General features: G+C 50.4%; 11 protein-coding genes across 11 annotated transcripts; 7 read left to right on the top strand and 4 right to left on the bottom strand.

Moving 5' to 3' along the window:
* Positions 1-87: 87 nt before the first annotated feature.
* PHATRDRAFT_47721 (predicted protein) lies at positions 88-1,369 on the bottom strand (the record flags this gene model as incomplete). Its single annotated transcript, XM_002181907.1, has 1 exon — positions 88-1,369. The coding sequence occupies one exon, from the start codon at positions 1,367-1,369 to the stop codon at positions 221-223; it is 1,149 nt and encodes a 382-aa protein (XP_002181943.1). The 3' UTR covers positions 88-220.
* A 350-nt stretch (positions 1,370-1,719) lies between these two features.
* PHATRDRAFT_47720 (predicted protein) lies at positions 1,720-2,968 on the bottom strand. Its single transcript, XM_002181906.1, has 2 exons — positions 2,789-2,968; positions 1,720-2,657 (listed from the first exon to the last, which is right to left on the bottom strand). The coding sequence occupies exons 1-2, from the start codon at positions 2,903-2,905 to the stop codon at positions 1,890-1,892; spliced, it is 885 nt and encodes a 294-aa protein (XP_002181942.1). The 5' UTR covers positions 2,906-2,968; the 3' UTR covers positions 1,720-1,889.
* A 1,251-nt stretch (positions 2,969-4,219) lies between these two features.
* PHATRDRAFT_14327 (predicted protein) lies at positions 4,220-4,816 on the top strand (the record flags this gene model as incomplete). Its single annotated transcript, XM_002182069.1, has 1 exon — positions 4,220-4,816. A coding segment is annotated over one exon (597 nt), but the record flags the coding sequence as incomplete, so codon positions are not given.
* Positions 4,817-6,332: 1,516 nt separating this feature from the next.
* PHATRDRAFT_21868 (predicted protein) lies at positions 6,333-7,313 on the top strand (the record flags this gene model as incomplete). Its single annotated transcript, XM_002182068.1, has 1 exon — positions 6,333-7,313. Exon 1 carries the CDS (start codon positions 6,753-6,755, stop codon positions 7,311-7,313), a length of 561 nt encoding a protein of 186 aa, XP_002182104.1. The 5' UTR covers positions 6,333-6,752.
* A 579-nt stretch (positions 7,314-7,892) lies between these two features.
* Positions 7,893-8,953, bottom strand: PHATRDRAFT_47717 (predicted protein). The gene is made up of 2 exons (XM_002181905.1): positions 8,811-8,953; positions 7,893-8,702 (listed from the first exon to the last, which is right to left on the bottom strand). Exons 1-2 carry the CDS (start codon positions 8,842-8,844, stop codon positions 8,038-8,040), a joined length of 699 nt encoding a protein of 232 aa, XP_002181941.1. The 5' UTR covers positions 8,845-8,953; the 3' UTR covers positions 7,893-8,037.
* Positions 8,954-9,227: 274 nt separating this feature from the next.
* On the top strand, positions 9,228-10,312 carry PHATRDRAFT_47716 (predicted protein). Its single transcript, XM_002182067.1, has one exon. The coding sequence runs from the start codon at positions 9,246-9,248 to the stop codon at positions 10,158-10,160; it is 915 nt and encodes a 304-aa protein (XP_002182103.1). The 5' UTR covers positions 9,228-9,245; the 3' UTR covers positions 10,161-10,312.
* A 244-nt stretch (positions 10,313-10,556) lies between these two features.
* Positions 10,557-11,364, top strand: PHATRDRAFT_47715 (predicted protein; the record flags this gene model as incomplete). The annotated part of the gene is made up of 2 exons (XM_002182066.1): positions 10,557-10,935; positions 11,101-11,364. The coding sequence occupies 2 exons, from the start codon at positions 10,557-10,559 to the stop codon at positions 11,220-11,222; spliced, it is 501 nt and encodes a 166-aa protein (XP_002182102.1). The 3' UTR covers positions 11,223-11,364.
* Positions 11,365-11,892: 528 nt separating this feature from the next.
* On the top strand, positions 11,893-13,242 carry PHATRDRAFT_3425 (predicted protein; the record flags this gene model as incomplete). Its single annotated transcript, XM_002182065.1, has 2 exons — positions 11,893-12,258; positions 12,427-13,242. Coding segments are annotated over 2 exons (1,182 nt in total), but the record flags the coding sequence as incomplete, so codon positions are not given.
* Positions 13,243-13,970: 728 nt separating this feature from the next.
* On the top strand, positions 13,971-16,167 carry PHATRDRAFT_47713 (predicted protein). The gene has a single exon (XM_002182064.1). The coding sequence runs from the start codon at positions 14,304-14,306 to the stop codon at positions 16,149-16,151; it is 1,848 nt and encodes a 615-aa protein (XP_002182100.1). The 5' UTR covers positions 13,971-14,303; the 3' UTR covers positions 16,152-16,167.
* A 143-nt stretch (positions 16,168-16,310) lies between these two features.
* On the bottom strand, positions 16,311-17,465 carry PHATRDRAFT_37993 (predicted protein; the record flags this gene model as incomplete). Its single annotated transcript, XM_002181904.1, has 1 exon — positions 16,311-17,465. The coding sequence occupies one exon, from the start codon at positions 17,463-17,465 to the stop codon at positions 16,311-16,313; it is 1,155 nt and encodes a 384-aa protein (XP_002181940.1).
* A 1,197-nt stretch (positions 17,466-18,662) lies between these two features.
* Positions 18,663-20,706, top strand: PHATRDRAFT_47712 (predicted protein; the record flags this gene model as incomplete). Its single annotated transcript, XM_002182063.1, has 2 exons — positions 18,663-19,574; positions 19,605-20,706. The coding sequence occupies exons 1-2, from the start codon at positions 18,739-18,741 to the stop codon at positions 20,704-20,706; spliced, it is 1,938 nt and encodes a 645-aa protein (XP_002182099.1). The 5' UTR covers positions 18,663-18,738.
* Between the last annotated feature and the right edge of the window lie 932 nt (positions 20,707-21,638).

Raw genomic sequence — 21,638 nt, 5'->3', positions numbered from 1 at the left:
GTGGGGCGGTTACTCCGCTTTCCCCTGCAAAAAAGCGCGTAGATGATTTTAAACTTCAGCTGTATGCTCTTACCAATTATCCTACTCACGGCTGACATCCCAATCAAAGCAGCCTTGATGGGCAAACAGGAACAATTCCACTGAAGACAAAAGCTAGCCTGCCTTAGAAAAAAAGACATAAACCGCTTTAGCCACACCCCATTGTAGGATGCACAGCGGACTACTTCATTCTTTGCCGCTTTTCACGTTCGTAGTCTTCGATAGTTCTTCGATCGCGTTTATTCGAATTTAGGGCGGCGAAATCATCGTTTTCTTCTTCGTCCGTTTGTCGGTGCGCCGCTAACTCCAGTTGAGTTTTGTGTCGCTGTTCGGCCTGGTTGGCTTGCCTTACACGTTCATCCTGCATAGCGCGTTGCTGGCCAATAACCTCGTCGGGAAGCTCCCCTTTGTTCAGTTCTTCTAACACTTCAGGAGGTGCTGCACCTTCCTTGTAGATTGCAAATGTAGCCTCGTCCATGAAACCACCAGGTTCTTTGTACGCAATCCATTCTTCGTTGACTTCTTCGGCGGCTTCGTAAACCATGTATTTAAGTATTTCCATGGTGACTTTGGCTTTGTCTTCGAAGGACAAGCCTGCAGTATACGTGGCTAGCGTGACGGGGACTTCGAGCTTCTCTTCGGCAGCAAGATCAAAATCCAACATTTTGTCTTGACAAGCTTGTCGAAATTCGGCCAAAACTTTCTGAGCCGTCTTAGTGGCTGCTGACTCTCCGATAGACCCAGCGTGCGCACTATTGGACGATAGAGAAGGAGATGCCGATTTGCGTGCCGTGGAAGCCATCGCTACGTGATGATTAGTTCGCTGCTGGGCACCAACGAGCTTCCCCAGGAAACCACTTTTTTTCCCAGCCGGACGGGCTTCGATAGGTTTTGCTGGTGGTTCATTTTTGGAAGGTGGGACAGCCAAGCTCCGTAATTTCAGAGAGCAATGTGGAACTTTGGTAAAATCTAGCGATACACGACAATCCATCCTTGAATCATTGTCAGTCTTTTTCTGAATATACGAAACCACCCAGACCCCCGTGGTGCCGAAGCGACCGTACGCCGACTTTTGACGCTCTTTGAGATGCTCCGCGAATCCTCGTACCTTCTTCCGGCCATCTGTCGACTCGACGGTCAAATTGGTAAGAGTGGGTGACGGCTTCCAGGCCCAGCCGTCTCGGGTGTATCCTTCGAGCACAATCTTGTCGGAGGCAATGGCGTTCCATAGGTTTACGACGGCTGGGCTCGGATCGACTACGCGTATTGTCGCGAGGAACGCGGGCTTTTGTCCAGGCTCCGGTATCAACAGGAGCTCCTTTTCTTTCATGCTTTCTCATTCACATGCAATGCCCTATCTGTTTCTCTCTGGAGTGGCACGGTAGGCTTGGTCGTCAATTTTTTCTTTGTGCGCTGTGTAAAAGGTTCACAGTCATCCGTTTCCTTCGAAATCCTTGTAGGTCTAGGGTTTGCTGTTTGCTTTTGGAAAGCTGACCGACACGAGGAGACAAAAATTATTGGCAAGCAGTCATTGATCGCGGAGTCGGACGGCGACAAGATTCTACCAGACTCTGAGCGGGCCTTGCCCATACAGACATCCCTTCCCCATAAAAACCTACACTAATCGTTGTTGCAAATCGCGAACTTTTACTCTAGATGAGCTCCGTATAACTAACTCCAGAAGATTTGACTTTTGTCTCTCATCTAACCTTACTACAGCATTTTTTATGAGACGGTAGCGACAACATCTATTTGTTTGGTATGAAAGAAATCGTCTCCGAGACAAATCGACTACTTTTCCTTTCCGCGATGATCACCACCTTTGGTACAAAGATACACATAGAAGAAAACTACGGTGCCGCTTCTTCCGCCTCTGGCACGTAGCCGTTTCCAGCTCCACCGCTAAACTCATTGTCTGTTGCTCCAGCAAAGGTAGTATTAAAGCTAGTACCGTTCGCATCGGGGCCGTAGACTGTCGCTTCTCCTCCCATACTTCCTGCTGAAGTCATGTATCCATACGCGAGCACGGTTCCGGTGGGTTCTGTGCTGTTGTTGATCGTTCCGACACCGGCTGCGAAACCGGAACCTGAACCGTTACCTTGGATCGTGCTATTGCCTGTGGAATCCGGGCTACCAGCACCAACTCCGGCAATGTTTGTTTTTACGTTACCACCTCCTTCAATAGAAGCATATGGTTCGGGTACCGCCGTCGCAGCATTCGGAGCGGGAGTTGAATCACCAAACTGTCCAGCAAATTCACCCACACCACTTCCGTAACCTTTCGTGGAACCTTCGACAGTGCCCGTATTTTCGGTTTCGGCTAGGAGATCGGCACCACCCGCAAACATTCCTTTGGCCCGGCCATCAATGGCAGCGGCCGAGCCGTTGGCAACGAGAGTTCCGCCGCTCTTGGAAGTTCCTTTCGCCCCACCGTTGCCTCCTACGGGCGCCTGGGCATTGATGCCTACCTCGCCGGTTCCGCTGCCTCCTGCATCTAAATCGATAGTTCCGGTATTCGTTTGCAGGGATCGAGAGTTCTTGACGCCTTTTAGACCGCCGACGCGAAAGCCTGACTTTGGCTTTTGGCGCAATTGACGAGTTTCGGCGGCATGTTGATTCTGCGGTGAAGAAGATTACGCAATTCAAGCATGAGTCAATACTATCGGTACCATCTGCAGTACACCATCCGACGAGCGCATCACAGCTTATTGAAACTCGCAGGCAATTTGGTTCCATCGAAGCTACGCACCTCTTCTAGTTGCAGAACGCTGGCGACCAACAAAGCCGATCCGACCAAGGCCACCGCAAAGAGCTTGGTGGCTTTTGATACCCGACTACTGCTTGAATTCTCGCCTTCTGCTTGCATGTTTGATACGATCGATCGGTAGTGGGGTGTATGAATAAAATGTGAGCGAGGCTTATGCGTGTGAAATTCGGGTATGTCTTTGTCGCTCACGCGAGAGAGCGCTGTACACCGAGAACTGGCGAGTGCGATGCGACTTGGGTGAGAGCCATTTTGGAGAGGGCCGTTTACATTAATTAGACACGGTGCCAACGTGAACGACGGCCTTCTTGTGTTTCCTAAACCATTTGTTGGTTAAATACAGAATCGCCAATTCGAGCGGACACGCCGGCTGGGCATAAGTTGATCACTCTGCGTTTGGTACTCGTCCGGCGCGCCGCAACCGTAATTGACTGTGACTTTCCGGATTCCTGAGTTCGGATGATTCCATCAAAGGTTCTTCCAAATTGTTGCTGACGTAGTTCAGTCACTCGAAAAGGTGTCGTGGGATTGAATGCAATCAGAATTTCGGCTGAGCCGATGCAATTGCAATTTCTGGATGAAGCGGCAATCAAATGACGTCCCATGCATATGATTCAGATATGCTTCTGACACCAGCACTTAAAGATACGATATCGTCGACCAATCGCACTTTCTGGAAGACCACCACCTACTTCCGGAGGTGCTCTGCGCACCACTAAAACCTCGCGGGTTGGGCGTTGTGCTTTCTCAAAAGAGAGATCGCATTCGACACTTGCGTGGTTTGATGACTGTGAATTGTGGTCGGTTGCATCTGCCCACAAAAACAATAAAATCGTCGAAGCGCTCGAAAAGCTTTTTTTGCGAATCCATCCGTATCCAGCAGTTCACACTTTTGGAAACGCGCTTGTCCCTCAAACACTCTATCCTTTTGTCGAAAATTGGGAGATTGTCTTTACAAAGGCAAGGGAAAGTGACACGTGCTTTATTTGTGAGGCAGTGTCGGTTTCGCACAAAATTTAGTTCCAACACCGTAGATTTTCGATATCCTTCTTCAACATCCAAGCACAAATAATTTTGTCCACAATCATGCTGCGACAAGCCTCTGCTACTTTTACCAAGCTGCTAGTACAGCAACAGCATCAACGACAGCTGCAATTTGCTTCCCAGATAGCCGTCCGATACCTGGTCAGTCGATCCGGCACGGTGACCCAGCATCAAATTGCGAAAGCGGCCCCGGCAGCCTCTCGAACCAAGGTGCATCCCAGTCTCGCACGACGCCGCCCTCACGTTAATGGAGAACCCGTTGCTTTCCATGTTAAGGATCTTGTAAATCTACGACCGAATAACCCGTACAGCAACTCTGCCTCTCAGCAACACGTCCAGAATGACAACAAAAACAAGCAATACGAGTCCGACATAATTGTCGTTCTGGATATGGATGAATGCCTCATTCATTCGCAATTCTTGTCTTCGACTTCCGCTGCCTATGCGCATCAACTCCAACAACAACGACAAAATCGTCACCGCAACGGCTCCGTAGAGACCTTTCAGGTATCGCTCCCGGAAGGCGATTTAGTTCACGTGCACATGCGCCCGGGATTGCCCGAGTTTTTAGCGCGGGTGACGGAAAAGTACGAAACACACATCTTTACCGCTGCCATGCCCATCTACGCCAAGCCCGTCTTGAAGCGCTTGGATCCCCACCAGAATCTGACCGCGCACTGGTACCGGGACTCTTGTACCTTTCATCCGACCACCAACGCGTACGTGAAACAGCTCGAAGTCCTGCCGCCCCTGGCCACGAACGATTTATCTCGCGTCGTCCTGGTGGACAATAATCCGTTGTCCTTCTTGGCCAACCCGGACAACGGTATTCTCGTGTCGAGTTTTTATGACGATCCTCACGATGATACGCTCGAAGCGGTTTGGAAACTTTTGCAAGAGCTCGAGGACGTGCCGGATGTCCGGCCCACGCTGCGTTCGCGTTTTGGACTCCAGAAAGCCTTGGAGCAGAGCGCCAGCAACGCCGGTGAAGACGATTCGGATGTAACGGCGGCTCGAGCTGCTTCACAGTAGGCCAGTGGTCAAGCCGTTCCCGCTAGGAACCACCGCGAACGCTACCTTTGGCTGTTTTCTTCTACCTGCCTGCCACACTCACTCACGCCCAGGGCCCATTTTGTATACTTTTTTTGGCACGATATGTAGAAACGCGCATATCGATATACCGATCCCAACACTACCAGCGATTTTAGTAAACTATTCTGCACATTGCTCACAGTTAATTCCTGCACTAATTCCATCTTTTTCATGACTCCTCGTGATCAGAGCAGGAATAGGCTAGGGAAAGAGCTCGTAGAATTTAAACGTATGTTTTCGGTCGCGTTCGAGCTACTCTCGCTATTGAGTCGTGACAACAGTGACGGACGAGAATTCCCACTATAAGGGTCGCCCGGAGTATCGTATCGCCAACCTACGAACCACACGAGTCGTCTCAAAGGTCCGTAAGGACGAGACTAAACGTAATTCGATGCGGTTCTTCTGTTTTGTTCCACGCAAGGATGGAGCGCGAGTTTTTGTACAAGACGACGGCTCGTTTCGAGACCCACGTCTTTGCTGTTGGCACTTTTCCTACACATCCGATTCTGGAACGCATTGACCCGTACAAGCGTTTGACTGGATGGTGTTTGGCGCAATTCATGCGACGAGCAGTCGGAAAAACTCCTTCAAGAGTCTAGCCACGTTGGCTTGTCGAAACCGCGTCTCATGTGATTGATATTGGACAACAATCCTGACTCTTTTCTGGATGATTGTAACTTGGTGTCGACGTTCCGGAACGATCCTAGCGATCCTGCTCGGATTGAATGAGCTTGCGGACGTGCGACCGTATCAGCGGAATCAATTTTCTGTGGATACAAGTCTCGGCAAAAAATGGCCAAGCTACGCGTGAAGGGCCGTTGCGTTTCAACCACAACGTCGTCGGTGGAAGACTGGCTACCGAGCTCCCGATTCGCGCACGGCTTGCGTTGTTGATGCAAGGAAAGGCTAGTGCATACACGGCGCGAGTAAAGCGAGACCACTCCATGGGACGCACCACATCAACCGTGCCTCACGACTTTATGTTTGGTATTACATTAGTTTGAATAGCAAATGGAGCTATTGCGACGACCTTGATCTAGAGTGATATAGATCATGTCGGGAATTTGCTATTCCCAGTCACAGTCCATAGCTTGACAGTGAGAAGTGGTACGCAAACTAGGGCGTGAGAAGGATCCAAAATAGCTTACAATTTACTGTTAAATGTTTCCTCCTTTCCAACATTCATGTAAAATAAGTAGCTCAAACGTGAATATTCAAACTACAACATTCAAATTATCGGATTTTGGGAAGCACGTGATTCCAACCAAAATTGGTTTGGAAGGTTGGAAAATGTCGAGTCATGCGTTTGCCGTGTCGGCCACGATGGCCTCCATTCATTTCTTAGTTAGCTAGCGTCAAGAATCTCGGTGTCTACATTTGACGCCGTAGTATTCCGAAAAACCTGTACCCTTCGAACTCTGCCATCACATTGTACACTTCGACGTTACTATTCGTAATATGACGGAGGAAATAAAGTCACACCAATCAGTCCGAGTCGCTATCCGCACAGGCTCCGGAAGCCGATCCCCAGGAACTGCTTACGGTTTCCTCTTCCAGCTCCATCACGACTTCCGGCGCTGTGCCCACCAACATTGACGCACAATGCCAACGAGCTACAGGAGAAGTCTGCATCTGCGATACCTGTGAAGTCACCAGGACTCGCAAACACCTGCTCCGTAGCAACAAGCGTACGCGGGAAGAAGCCGTCACGGCCGCGGCTTTCGACAGCCACTCGCCGCCGAAGAAGTCCAAGGCTCCCGAAAAGGCCGCTGCCTTGGATGTCAACAATAGCGGCGACGACAAGCTACAAACAATGTCCGCCGCCTGCAAAACGATCCTGGAATGCATAGGGGAAGACCCGCACCGCGAAGGTCTCCTGAAGACTCCCCTACGATGGGCCAAGGCTCTACTCTACATGTGCCAAGGCTACGACAAACGCCCGGAAGACGTCACCAACGGCGCAGTCTTTCACGAAAATCACTCCGAAATGGTAGTGGTCCGCAACATTGACATTCATAGTTTGTGCGAACACCACATGGTCCCTTTTACCGGTCGCGTCCATATTGGATACATTCCCAACGGCAAGATTCTCGGTTTGTCCAAGCTCGCCCGGATTGCCGAATTGTACGCCCGACGCTTGCAGGTGCAGGAACGATTGACACGCCAAATTGCCGACGCTATTGTGGAAACGGTCGAACCCCTCGGTGTCGCCGTAGTCGTGGAGTGCACGCACTTTTGCATGGTCATGCGGGGAGTCCAAAAGACGGGAGCTTTGACAACGACGTCGTCGGTCCGGGGATGCTTCGAAAGCAATTCCAAGACACGAGCCGAGTTCTTTTCCATCATTCAAGGGAATGGTGTTACCATGTGTTGAAGAGCAAAAACGATAAGGCATACGCAAAAATATACTTTTATGAATAGATGTTGTACATAGGAATCAATGCGGGAGAGCGGAATCTATTGCTATACGGCAAAGTCGGCGCCAAGCTGCGGAAAAGCTTGTCGGAACACCATGAAAAGAGTGTTGCTGTCTTCGGTTGGGCTCTTTCTCACAAAGGAAGCCACGTTGGGATCCGATAGATCCATAGAGCGATACACCAAGGCTGCCAACGGTGCCGTGGCAGCATCCCAGGAATAGGCTCGGAGTCGCCCAGCCACCAAAAGCTCGTGTACTCGCGGATTCCAATGCCTTCCACGACCACAACTTACATCGAGAGCCAAGCTGGATCAATAGCATCATCCACTGCTTTCAAAACGACCGTACCAGGCGTCGACGATAGGTACAAGTCGCACGCCGCTCTACCAAGACCAAGCCGTAGGCAGTCGAGCACCAGTCGTATAGCCAAGAGCCTGGCCGAAACATACTGCCACACCAATTCGAGATTCATACTCGTCTTTTGCAGCATATTTTCCATTTCTAGATCTGTCGGTACGCCTTGGGAAGAAGGAAATAATCGATCTAACCGGAGAGCTGCATAGCGTGATTGCGGGATTACGAGTGCATCCCGCAGATGCGGCAAGGTCACCAACTCGTTCCGGAGTGGTACGTTTCATTCCGATAGCAATTTCCAGGAATTGTCTAGAAACACAGAAAGGTTCTAGTGGAAGGAGCTCAAGTCGGCAAGAGCAAACTTTACAGCTCGTTGCGTCGTCTTGGTCAATTCGTGGGAGGAAAAGCCCAGACCCCATTTTCGATTGACGAGCAATAGTCTATCGTGTAAGACTTGCATCGGCGAACGTACAACATACCCATTACACGTATTGGGCCGAACCGGAATGCTTGCTTCGATGCAGGCACCGATTTGAAAAATCTCGGCGCTGGTGACGTATTCTCCTAGCATTTGCACCGCAACTACGGCCGACAAGTATTCGTTGAGGCCCACAGAATCATTCGTATTGCCGACTTCAAAGATATCACGAACAAGTAGCAATAAGCCATCCTCCCGATGTTCCACAAATTCCAAATTCTCCTTCTCACCAGATGGATCTCTGATTATTGTGCCCACTAGCGCCTGTTGATCAGTCGACAAATGTCGATCCACCGTCAGATAGACGACGTCGTGAAATAGTGCCGCGAGTAGGAGAATGGGATCGTTATTGTGCTTTGGAAGGGCTGCCAGCACATCCAAAACATGCGACGTCGTGTGATATGATCGCGCCTCGGAACTCATGGACTCGTCCACCAGCCGAGCCCACGCAGAAAGCACTTCCGGACCTGGAAGGTTGCGAAACTCCTCGGATCCAAGTTGCAAGGTTTCGAATGCTGATTTGTAAAGCATACACAATCTATCCCGTAATTCCTTAGGAAGACAAACGTCGCGTTTGTGCAGCTACGCTTGGCAAGTGGGTCTGGGAATATGAGCCAAAAGACTTTTCGAATGCACACCCTCCGAGCGATCCGTCATGGCGAGCGACCGGTATTAGCAGATACAGTGTCAAGCCGCAGAATCTATGTCGATGCTCATACTCTACCAGCACACCATGCACATGTTCCGTTCCCCATGGTAAGGCTAGACATAGATGTGACCGTTTTCTGGTTGATTTCCATCAAGTTGCGCGAGAATATGCCCTCGCTCATAAGCACAGTCGACGATTGGTCGATATGTACATCATTCGTCGTACGCGACTCACGACTCTTACTAGAGTAGAGGTAGCGTCCGTCTCGGCAGCCGTACAGACGCCATCAACCTTGGGGATCCGCGTTTTGGAATGGATCTCGGATGTTGCTTCGCTTTTGTCACCTCCACTTTCGCTCTCGACGGAATTGACGGCGCCACACAAGATCCGCCCTTGTTCCGACTTTAGTATGAGACAGTTAAGTCTTTCGCCTCTGCTCCTTCTGACCTACGCAGGCGTGTCGTTTTCGCTGCATCCGACCCTGCTGCCAGCGAGAACGAGGAGGTCTGCTTTCAAGTTTCGGACGACCGCGCCGATCCCGGTGCAACACTTTTCTCGTATATCGCTCTCCGCTACCGACGACGACGACCAAAGTGCAGAGTCTCCAGACAAAAGTGGTGAAGCTACACCAATCGACGTCGATCAGGATGATCGACTCTACCGAATTCGTTTACCGCGGGCTGCGGGGATCGAGTGGGGCACGGACCTTTCCTTCGCCTTTGTCTACGTCCGTGGCCTCGAACCAGCACAGCCCGCCGACATTGCCGGCGTGGAAGTGCGGGACCAACTGTGTGAACTCCAGGCGGTACAAGAGGGGTCGTCGCCGGTACCATTGATTGGCGCGCCTTTCGACTACGTCATGGAGGCCTTTGCGACACTCGACAAGACCGTAACGACGGTGGATCTCGTCTTTTTCCGAGGGGCCAAGGAGGAGCTCAAGGCCCTCTGCGCGGGAACGGCAGTCACGAAAGAGCCGGAAACGATTACGGTCACGGTGATTGAAAATAAGGGAGCGAATAACGAAAGGAAACGTACTCTCACGGCGCCGGTCGGCGTCAACGTCCGTGAACTCTGTGTAGACAACGGCATCAACGTCTACCAGAGTGTCACGCGCTGGACCAACTGCAAAGGCAAGCAGCTTTGTGGTACTTGCATCGTTAACGTCTCGGACGGAGCTATCCAAACAAACCGCAAAAGCATGGACGAAGATTCCACTTTACGGGAAAACCCCGACTCCTATCGGCTTTCCTGCGTGACCTTTGCCTACGGTGATGTAACGATCGAAACGTTCCCGCCGGTCCAAGCGTCACAGTGGACGCGGTAGCTATTCGGAATCGAGTTCATGCGAGCAACTTTTGCTGCGAATCGCCCATACTATCGATTTACTCGAAAATGACTTGACGAAAGATAGATTATGATAGAAAGAACCCGGACTTTTTTCGTAGTCCCGATGCTGATAATGAACCATTTGCGCTTACTGTGTAAAACCACTCTACTAGCTAGAGTAACGCCTGTTGTGTGGCAACACGAGCATCATCGTCACCCGTTCCCAGATCTTCTCATTGAGACCTTGAGTGCCGCATGCGAACTCGTTTGACATACCGTGTCAAACGAGAAAATCATTGTATATGAAAATGTTTACTCTCGACAGTGAGCTCGTGACATCTCGCTAGGATTCCTACGTTTTTGCGAACGGGACCCAAAAGTTCGCGTCTTGGAAATGACCAAAACGAACAGAACTCCCGCATCAACCTATGCAAGCCCGTGGATCCCTCCCAGAGAATCAGTTATCCACCTCCACGGATCTGTCCGAAAATTTTCTCACAAGACACCCATCAAGGGATCCTGCAAACGATCAAAATCATCAGCAAACGAATCCAATAGTATGCGCCTCTTTCTCGCAATTTTCTCATGTTTGATTCTCTCCGTCATTGCTCGACGTGGACAGCCCGGCAAGCAAGCACATGGCGTCGGGTCTCCCCAAACTAAGCAAATCTTCATGCAATGGGGCTATCCGTACGGATGGGGTCTGACGGTCCCGCCCTCAACTGACGACAGATTGAGTCGACCCGAGGACGAAGTGAAGGCTGTCAAGAGAGGTACGTATCCGAATGGACACACCCTAGCGTGAAAACGCGGTTGAAAGGCATACTGATTGTCTTGAAATAGACGATAGTATGCTGTGCAATCACACGGGGCACGTTTTATTCGCTCGCATGATGATTCAACTCGTTTAACCGTTTCTTAATCTCCAAACGCTGTAGTGGAAAAAGCAAATGAGTCTGTCCCCATGAAAAAACGTGGATGGTTCCGAAAAAACAAAGGGCCGGGGAAAGAGCAGCCTTCGCATCGCTTTATACAGAATGCCCTCATTAGCTTCGAATAGAGCATTCGAAATCCAAATTCATACATTCGTTACAACTATGGTGCCGGTATACTCAAGACGACACAGAAAACGCCAAATAGTTTCTATATTCTCTTTGTACTTGGCCTTTAACCGATTAACATGGAATGCTTATATGGACCGAAGAAAACGAGCCTCTAGTGTAGTAGACAAACGGCGCAGCGATCGCAGTGTGGATCATCCGTGTGTCTTTCGGTACATTACTCTACACTTGCTCGTTGTTATGTTGAGAGAGCGGCCATAACTGCTCCAAACTGCTCACGTAGTTCTTACAATTTATGTGAGGAACGCAGTCACATCGGGAGCTTTTTCTGTCGTTCAGATGGGAAAAAAATTCTATTAGCTCTAGTAGAAATCGTATCCACCGCATCAGACAAAGAGTAGCCTCCACCGGAGTCACCCGGATATCGTGTAATTCACTCTCCGAAACTGAAACAAGGACAGACCATCGCTATCCGACGATCCCTCCACTAATTCGGTCCGGCATTTCTTCGTGATTGCCCGGTGTCCTTACCATGAGGAGTATCACATTCACCCTACCCACGAGAGAATGCCTTTATCTGCCAGCCTTTCCCAACGACTCGTGTCCGCTGCCAACGGCTGTAATGTCACGCGGCGTTGCGCTACGACGGTTGTGCAGCTTTCGACTCCCCGGGTTGTCTTGGCCTTGTCGGGTGGGGTCGACTCGGCCGTGGCGGCGGCTCTTTTACAGGAAACCTACGGCAGCAGCAACAATTCCGACATTGGTAGCGCGGTACTACAAACCGTGCACATGTCCAACTGGAATTCCAATACACAAGACGACGATTCCATCGCGTCGTGTACGTCGGAACAGGATTGGAAGGATGCGACGGCGGTCGCGGAGCACTTGCGACTCAACCTGACACGACAGCACTTTGAACGTGAGTACTGGAATCAAGTCTTTGAACCGTACGTGAACGATATTTTACGGGGAACTATGGGCAATCCCGACATTGGCTGTAACGTGCACGTCAAATTTGGTGCCTTGCGCGAGTTTGTCCGGCGAAGGTACGGAAGGCACCGACCACAATCCGGAGCTCATACTCCAGGAGGAACCGAGCCACTGTTGGCGACGGGACACTACGCTCGCCTCTGGCATCGGAATCGGGCTGATTCTGCCATGCCGTTGTACGTGGAAGAAGCACTAGCCACACATCATGACGAGGCCGACTGGGTATTGCGTTGGGGATGGGACCAGCCTCCATCGCCGCACTACTCGCACCACAATCATCAGTACCAGACGCCTCCTCCCTTGCTATTAGCCGCCGCGGATCCCAGCAAAGATCAATCCTACTTTTTGTCAGCCTGTGCCGGATACCAGCTATCAAACGTGCTCTTTCCTCTGGGGGAGTATTACAAAAAGGAGAACCCTTCGAACGACGGGAAACCCACCGTGCGACAGCTTGCGAAGGACTATAATTTACCCAACGCTAACAAACGTGAAAGTATGGGTATTTGTTTCGTCGGCAAACGCCAATCGGGTTTCGGAGACTTTCTACACGAATACTTGCCACATCCGTTACGTCCGTTGCAATTCGTGGACGTCGATACGGGTGCGGTACTCCCCGCGCCGACACCGAAAAACGCCCACGCTGTACTCTACACCATAGGTCAAGGGGCCAAGATTTCCGGCGCGTCGGAGAAGTACTTTGTCGTGGACTCGGATGTCGCACAGAATCGCGTCTTGGTATGTGCCGGTACGCATCATCCCGCACTGTACGCCGATTCATTGGTGCTAGAAACCGTGTACTGGACGGCGGGAGAAATGCCGGGACCGTTGCAGAAACGCGGTCGATTGCGCTTACAATGTCGCATTCGACACTTGCAGCCACTGATAGATTGCGAATTGCGGGTGGAATTGGACGGATCATTGACGGTTTATTTCGACAAGGCTGTACGTGGGATCACTCCGGGTCAAACGGCCGCTTTCTACGCCTTGGACGGACTTCTCTGCCTTGGTGGTGGCCCGATCGAGCGGCGTAGGGCTTCCTACTGGGAGCAAGGCCGCGAGCTGCATAACGACGTGTTGCATCCGGCGGGCCAGAACGATCTTTCCGTACCGCAAGCATGCTGAACCATCTCGTCACCACAAGTGGCGTCAATGCTTGGGAACGAAAGGTTAATCTTGGTTCATTGGAGGGAGGGTTGACCGTTTGGCCGTCCAGCAATGCCGACCCTCTGCCGTTCCAATTTTGCTAAGCAGCGACCGGGAAAAAGCTGCAGAAGCTGATGAGCCCTAGCACAAACGATAGTAGCGGGACAGTATGGATGGGTGAATATAGGAACATCCTCTCTTTGCGGTAGAGACCGCAATCGAAATTGCCAAAATGTTTTTTCGGTTGTCTTACCAGGTTCCTACGGCAGTATCGACAATTGTGTCCATGTCCGAACGAGGGGGCAGCCAGGCCGTGGTTGACTGACTGTGAATGTTCAAAGTGACGTAGGCACCCGGGAACTTTGGCGCAGTCTAATTGGCGTTGTCTAATATGTAGCCTCCTCTATGTAGATTACCAAAAACAGTGCACAATACTTAATAATGTGACTTCTCTATGACATCCCAGTCGTAAAGTCACCATTCCCCGACTTGGTCTTGTTGAATGGCGCCCGACGGCAAGATTCCCTCTCGAACGTTGGCCCGGAGTAAGCCGTATGGTATGGTACTGCCGTTAGGTTTTCTGTTACCGCGTCCGGCTCCCACAGAGCGAAACCCACACGCTATGCGAAGCCAACTGGCAGTGCTATAGGGAGACAGGAATACGACCAGGAAATTGTTCGTTGCCTGCGGCGACCGGGAACACGGGAATCGTCCCCAACGAATTCAAAGTTATCCGAGAGGACGGTGGGTCATTGACTCGAACTACCAATCCAACTCGACGAGGCGGCCAAGCGTTCGTTGGCAATATAGTCTTCGGCATTGACTGTAGAAGACCGGTGCGGCTTCCAGTTCTACTGATTCCGGCGCAGTCCAGCAATGAGAAAGCTCGAAAGAGCCACATCTTATCGTAGTATCAAACCTTTTCTGCAGTCCTTTGCCACCGCAGCATGAAAGCAATGCATATCATTTCGGCTACTGCTTCTGCGTCGACTACATATCCCAATCCTGCGGATCAACGACGTTCCTATCAGCAACAGCAGCAATCTCCGACCGAAGCGATCGACGACTTTGCTCAGCATGTTCTGACTCGACGAGCAGCGGGCGATGTGTCTGTAGATAGCAGTTTGGGATCGTACGTCACCTCGCTGCTCCGTTGCGCGTCGGAAACTGACTTGACGGACATTACGAGAATGGACGAGTACGAAGGACTCGTCGAGTTGTTGCAGGAGCACTGCAGTATGGATACACCACAGGCGCGGGACGCTTTGGAGGAGATTGCACGGGCGGTACGATCAGGATCTGTTCCCAAGAAACGAGGGTTCCTGTCCCCGGGTGGCTTGTACGCTAGTGGCGGGTTCCATTCGATGCACACCATGGGATCGGCGTTGCCCGACGTAGCCGGCGCCGACGGTCCGGAATCGACGACGGATTTCGACGAATTCCCTCCTCTAGGGAAAACAGCAACCGTTGCATCGCCGATTCATGCAGATAATTTGATTCCAATCGATCTTTTGGGGGAGCTTGACGACCCCGATGATGGAAACGTACCGGATGCTTCCGAATCCGATAGAATCCGCCAGGAAAACTTTCCTCCCCTGGCCCCCACAGAACCACCACCGTCGCACAAGAAGGGGAAGCAAGGTACGAAAAAAGGAAAACACAAATCCTCGAATCTAACAGCGGACTTTTTTCGAGCGACCTCACGTTCCAGACAGAGCAGCATTGATGAGACTGCGTCACACCACACCACGACCCCTCCCATGTATCCGCAGCAGCATCACTATTCTCCCACACTCTCGGCATCGTCACCACCGCTGTCGTCGACAATAGCAATTCATGGAAACGAATCTGCGCAATATTACACACACCAGCAGTGGCTGTCCGCAACGGAGATTCTCTTATCCATGAACCCCGAAGTGGACGAAGAAGCAGCGGGCGCCGCAGCGACCTTGGCCCATGCCGACGTCAACGTGGCGCAGTACGTAGTTGAACAGGCCCTCACTGCACCGCCGGTGTGTCGACATTTGCTACAGGACGGCTGTTATCGAGCCGACTGTACGTTTTCGCACGACATTGAAGGGCACACGTGTGTATTTTGGTTACGCGGTCGATGCGGCAAAGGCGATTCGTGTCGCTTCAAGCACGGTTTTGACGAGAAAGTACTCGATCGTTTGGCAGAATGGTCGCACACTCAGTACGACAGTGCGTACCACCAAAACTTCTCTGTCGCGGAAGAATACCCGGAGATGTCCTCCTCCGGATGGCAAGAACGCGCGACTCCTGAGCAATCAACAGCTTCTTCGTTTGCCAACATCGCCTCCCAGGGGTACCGACCTTCGGCATTCGCACAACAGACAACAGGTGGTGCCCTGACCAGTGGGATAGCCGAGCTTTCACCCGTACAGTACCAGCAGCTAGCGACGGTTCGAATTCCGCAAGACTTGTGGAATCCGCACGAAAACCGTGATTCTGCCGTCTTTTTCCTTCCCGATCCGATGGAGCGATATCGGAAAGTGTCCGCCACGACTCGCCGTGAAGATGTAATAGATTTGCATTTCCAATCCACGAAAACATTTCCGATTGTTTTGGAAACAGTGCTACCGAATACGCTTCAGCGTTACGGCGAAGTATGGGTCGTGACGGGCACCGGACACCATGTAGGGATGAAAACGCATCAGAGAGGCGGCGGTGCATTGGAGAAGGCTGTCACAGACTGGCTCGTGGAAGAGGGCTATAAGATAGCACGTGGAAAAGATCGGAACGGAGAAGGAGGAGCTGTACTTGTAAAACAATAGAGAACTGTTGACCTCTAATGACGCAAAATCATTTATACGGACAAAAAGGGACGAGCATAAAGGAGAACAAGTTTAGGCTGCTGTTACCTAGTTGTATGTTGTTTATTCCCCCGCTTGTAGGGGCGTCATTGAGCTAGTTCGGCGGTTACGGCCCACAATTCAATGCAGTAAATGCCCAAGATTGGCATTTTCGAGAACACTTCTCACCTCTTCGTAATTGGCAAGTGTTACGTTATGAAAATCGTTGTGGGTTGGCATATGCGTCATTGCCCCTTTGACATCCTGCATCGTTAAGTTTGTCCGAGGTCCAATGCCCAGAAAGTCAAAGATCCGCATCCAAGACGAAGCGGAACCATCCTGTGGGTAGTAGAGTCCCTCATACGTCACGGAAACAAATGGTATTTTCAATGCCGCCAACAGCCGGTTGACACCTTCTTCCATTTGAATGAATTTTCTGAGTCCATTGACCAATCCCTGTGTTTCCAAGGTTATGTTGGTGCCCGCCACCAGATGATGTTTTAGGCATGCTTCTTTCTGTACTGTGGCAATAAATGACCGGCAATGAGATTGAACCTTCGGCTTTGTCCCATCACTTTTGTGCTTGACTCCTGAAATATGGACGTCGAGCGCATTGCGGACGGACCGAACGAGTTTCACCGACTCGGAATTGTGCCGCATCCAGAGAAGCGTTTCCAATGCTCCTTGCATCCCGAAGAGGACATCTATGGAGCCGGGCTTCCACTTAGCTACCATGCCGGCCTGTGGACTACTCTTCTTTTGCTCGCAAAAGAGCCCCTCCAGCCAGGCAGCGTCTTGGTGAGTGGCAAAGAATTCTCGGTTGGCCTTTTCATTGCTGCCGGAATACTCCAAAGACGCTGTTTCTTGACCGGTAAGCGTACTGAGAATCTGCCAGGTGGAGCTTGATCCGGAACGTCCCGAGCTCATCAAGACCACAGGTAGAGGACCGTTCAAGTGCTGAAGATTGCAGAGCTTGGGCTCAAAGTGCTGTTCCTCCCTTAGAGCATTGCTCAAAGGAATAGCGGAAAGATCTTGCTGATGAACTTCTGTGCATCCATACGGCGAAGGATTCAACGTTGCTGCTTTACTATTGCTCTGGTCCTTTGAGGTAGCTGATGTCGTCAGCAACAAAGGCTGGATTCCGCCATTTCTGATATTTGTGCGGACTGCAGATTCCTTCCCGTTTGTACTTCTAATTAGGAAAAGTTGCGGAACCCATAACAGCGCCAGCAACACTGCAACCGACATTCCTAACAGGGTAGGCACGATTAATGATTGTACTCTCGGGGACCTCATGCTAGTATGAAATTATTGATCAGATACCGAGAGCCAGAGTCTACTGCATTCGTTTGCCAGCTTCTACCCTCCACTAGCTGTAAAATATTTGTCACAGATGTGTAATTGTGATTCCTACTGCGAAATTCACAGTCAAAAAGCTCCAACATATCAGTTCACTGCTTTTTCCGATTGGGGTACGACATTTACCTCATGGAAGGCCTCGCTCCCTAGAGCGTATGCCTCGACATGTTTAGCGAATCCAAGTTCGTTCTCCTACTAGAAGACTGGTTCTATTTATGTAATATAACGTCTTTTTGCGCGACAGGTAGGCGTTGAATAACGGACAAACATAGCATGATCAATTTTTTTCGTTCAAATTCATAGTAATGTTGCTCCTATGATTTTGAGTATGGTACTGTCGATACTTATCTATCGTAATTAGCTCCCAAAAATCCAATAGACAAAGAATACGCCCACCTTTTCATTAAACAAGGATGAGCCTTGTCTGTCTTCACATAGATGATAAACATGGGAAATTTGAATTCTGGAAAGAAATAGAGTGCGACAATATTTTGAAAAAGAATACGGAACAAAACCGTCTCGAAAAATACTATGATAGAATTTTCGGATGTCTTCCCACACGCTTCGGCGTTTCATTGGGCTATCTTCGTTGCAGTACAGTAACAGCGTTGCTACGGCCATACAAATCCACCGCAGCGTTCATGTGGGCCGTCAGAGATTGTACGAGATGATCGAACAATACTAATAAAGAGCGGGCAAGGAAAACAATTGAAAGTGTGGTCTACCTCATAATGTGCATTTTACAGGAGAGTCAAGAGGAAAGAGTGACGGCTACGCTTCGTATTAGAATGGTGAAGCCGGCAGGCGCTGACTTTTCCAGTTTGCTTCGACTAACATGATTGGAACCCGCCGCAAAATTGAAAAATGACGCCGCAAGTATGTTTTGAACAACATTTAAAGGTGAAAAACGGAATATGCTGGTGCTGCTTTATTACTTTATCCAATTGTTCTTTTAAACGTTGACGAGGAAGTAAGAAAATTTTTTCTTAGAATTTGTTGCCAAGTCGTAGCTTAGGGAGGGCTAGGGTTTTGTTATAGCCGGGTACTGTCTCCCTTCGTTTTCCAATTTTCAAACAGTCCGAGATTGAGCGTTGGTCAGTGGAGGAGTGAGATCAAGCAAGCTTCTGTGTACTATAGAAGCCAATGGGCGGTAATACACCATCTAAACGCATTTATTGATGTTGAAGCTATTACTCCTGTTCTACAAAGAATGATAGCAGATGTAGCAACAACCATCGCCACCGGGCCAACTACGGCCCAGACAAAAGCGTTGATCGTCTGCGACATGCAGCCGGATCTGCTGAAATCTTTACCACCCGCACGTCGCCAAGCCTTGCTTGATACTGTGATCGTGACCGTGGACGCCGTCCGGAAAGCCCCGCCGTCCAAAATCATCTGGACCGGAGTTCGCTTTTTGGATCCGACGTTCGCTAGCGAAGTGTCCTACACACACCGTCTATACGGGGCCTTGCGACGATTGTACGACAGTGCGCCCAAGGGAACGGTGCAATGGTTCGTAGCGGGCACCTACGGAACCGCTATAGATCCAGCCTTATTGCCACTTGACGAACAAGACCGACCGCACGAGGACAACGATCAGGATATAATTTCCTGGCGTTCGCAGCACCTTCCATTGGAACTTGCCGAGATCGTTAAATCTCAAGGCATCGTCGAGTGCACTGTGGTGGGCTACAAAGCCAGCTACGCCGTCCAGGCAACATGTCAAGTTTTGTGCGATGCCAGTATACCTGTACAAGTGGTTATCGACGCTGTTGAGGATGATAATTCGGCCCGACGGCAAGCCGTCATAAAACACTTGTTACCGATATATGCCGAATGTATGGATTTATCCACTTTTCTCAGCAACACGGTGGATATGGATTCGTATCAAGTACCACCGCAGCTACACCGCGGGCAAAAACCATTGCTTTCTACGAGTAGCGACGAGTATACGAAGAGATCCTGGACTGCAGGAGCCGTTCGGTATTTTGCCGACTGTGGACGGGGTGGGCACGGACCCATTTACCGACAACACTTAATGCAACAGTATCGACCTTGTACAAACGTTTGCTGGAGGCCGTGGCCCGTCCAAGAATGGTATGCCGATCACCTTCGAGGCCAAACCTACCGTTGTCCCGTGGGTAAGCGTGTGGTGGATTTTTGCGATGAACCACAATTTAGTGGTATAGCAATGTTTTTGAAAGGAAGGGAATGGCTAGACGAGAAGGAAAAATTGATAACTCTACGGTATGACAATACCATCCTGCAGATACCACCAACCTTTGTGATTCGCCAGGGCCAATGGGTAGATGCTGCTCCTCCCACCAGCTCTGCAGCGTCAGAAATTTGCTGGTTTCTCAAGGAAGTCATCAAGAATGGAGGTCGTGCCGTGCAGGTGTGCCCCAGCGCGGAGGACGCTTTAGCATTGGCAGAGGCACGTAATAATTACGTTGTACAAGCACACATTCCGAGCCCCCTGTTAACGGATAATGGGCGGAAATGCCACGTGAAATTTTACAGTCTCGTGACGTCCGACCACACCAATGGTTGGAATTTGTACACATATAAGGATGGTTTTTTGTCGGTGTCCCCGAATTTATGGAGTGCCGGAGACCTTTCGGCCGAAACTCAGATAACGGTGAAACGTAACGTGCGTCTGCAATTTTCGCCGGACAGTGAGAACAACCAGGAAGGTGCGGTTTCTGCTGCTCCAATGGAAAACTGGACGGCGGCTGGAAGCTGGCCTATTTTGTACGGGCGATGCCGAGATGCCGTTAGGAGCATGGTACGAGTCGCCATTGACGAGGGTAAGCTGATGAACCGACCGCCTGGTCGGTCTCAATTTGAAATCTTCTCGGCCGACTTCATGCTCGATACCGAAGGAAGCGTCTGGTTGATTGAATTCAACTTCACCCCCGTCTTGTTCGATCCTTTGTACCACAGTCACGACCCTTCCCGTTTGACTACGGATGGTTTAAAGCGATATCACGCAGAGCACCTAGAAATGGGGGATACGGCGCCGATCAATGATCACGACATGATTCGCGATGCCGTATCCATAGTGTTTGATGGTATACCAGTCAAGCCCGGCCTCACCAAATGGGAGCACGCAATGAAGTGCGATGATAAACCATATCATGAATGTCTGTCGCCAACGCATCCCATTGACGGATCGTAGGCGCTGTAAATGGCAAAATCCCACAGCTGGGAGGTGAATTGTACTAACAGTAACTAAAACTAATGAACTAGCCGACACGCGATTGTGACCAGCTGGTTCAAAAAGCATCCAGTCGTCGAACGACTCGAAAATTATGTCTCGTGACGTTGATTAGCTAGCTTTAGGAGCACAACGACCGGAATCGTGGTAAAAAAATTGCCACCAGCAATTTACAGCTAGATTCACTGTATATGCACGCTGGTATTTTCCCGCTGTTACCTAAGCCTCTGGATTGAACCCGCGTGTACCCTACGAAGCGAAAGCAGACCAAATTGTAGGAGAGAGACAAGACTGATAAAAAGCATTCAAAAATGGAACGGTGAAAGTCATTCATTTCTAAACCGCTTTCGTACACTTCTCTTTTCTCTCGTTGTGTTTCTTTCCGTTGACTTCTACAAATTGGTATCGACAAAGACGGGTTTAGATACGAGCGAGGACATCGCGTCGTCCTCGCTCGTGTCGTATAGCCATGACGATTTACGTGGACGTGGAGCGTTCAGCAGAAGCCCTGAAGGAAGACGAGGCGCTGATCGAGGCGGTGGAAGCGCTGGTGGAAACGGCGGCCGTTTCGGTCCAGCGCGAGATTGCTTCCGACGTGCGCGAGCTTTTCGCTACCTTGGAGGCCTGGATGGTTTACTTATTCCCCGTCGTTTTGGAATATCGCGAAAATCACGATCGCATGTGGGAAGACTTGGAGAAATTCGCATTAGTGGCCTTTTTGTTTCTAATGTGCTTTCTTTTTCTGGGACCCTCGCGGCGGAATCCCAATCAGCAGCCTTTGCTGCTTAAACTGCAACAGCAAAAATGGCGAAAAGACGGGACGTCCTGGTGGAATTCCTTGCTATTGCGGAGTGACAGTAAATCGCTTGGTTCGTTCCACTCCTCTCCTTGTG

This window comes from Phaeodactylum tricornutum, chromosome 14 (assembly GCF_000150955.2).
Source record: "Phaeodactylum tricornutum CCAP 1055/1 chromosome 14, whole genome shotgun sequence".
Taxonomy (NCBI): domain Eukaryota; phylum Bacillariophyta; class Bacillariophyceae; order Surirellales; family Neidiaceae; genus Phaeodactylum; species Phaeodactylum tricornutum.
The sequence above is the reverse complement of the archived record's forward strand: the minus strand, read 5'-3'. Positions and strand labels throughout refer to the sequence as shown.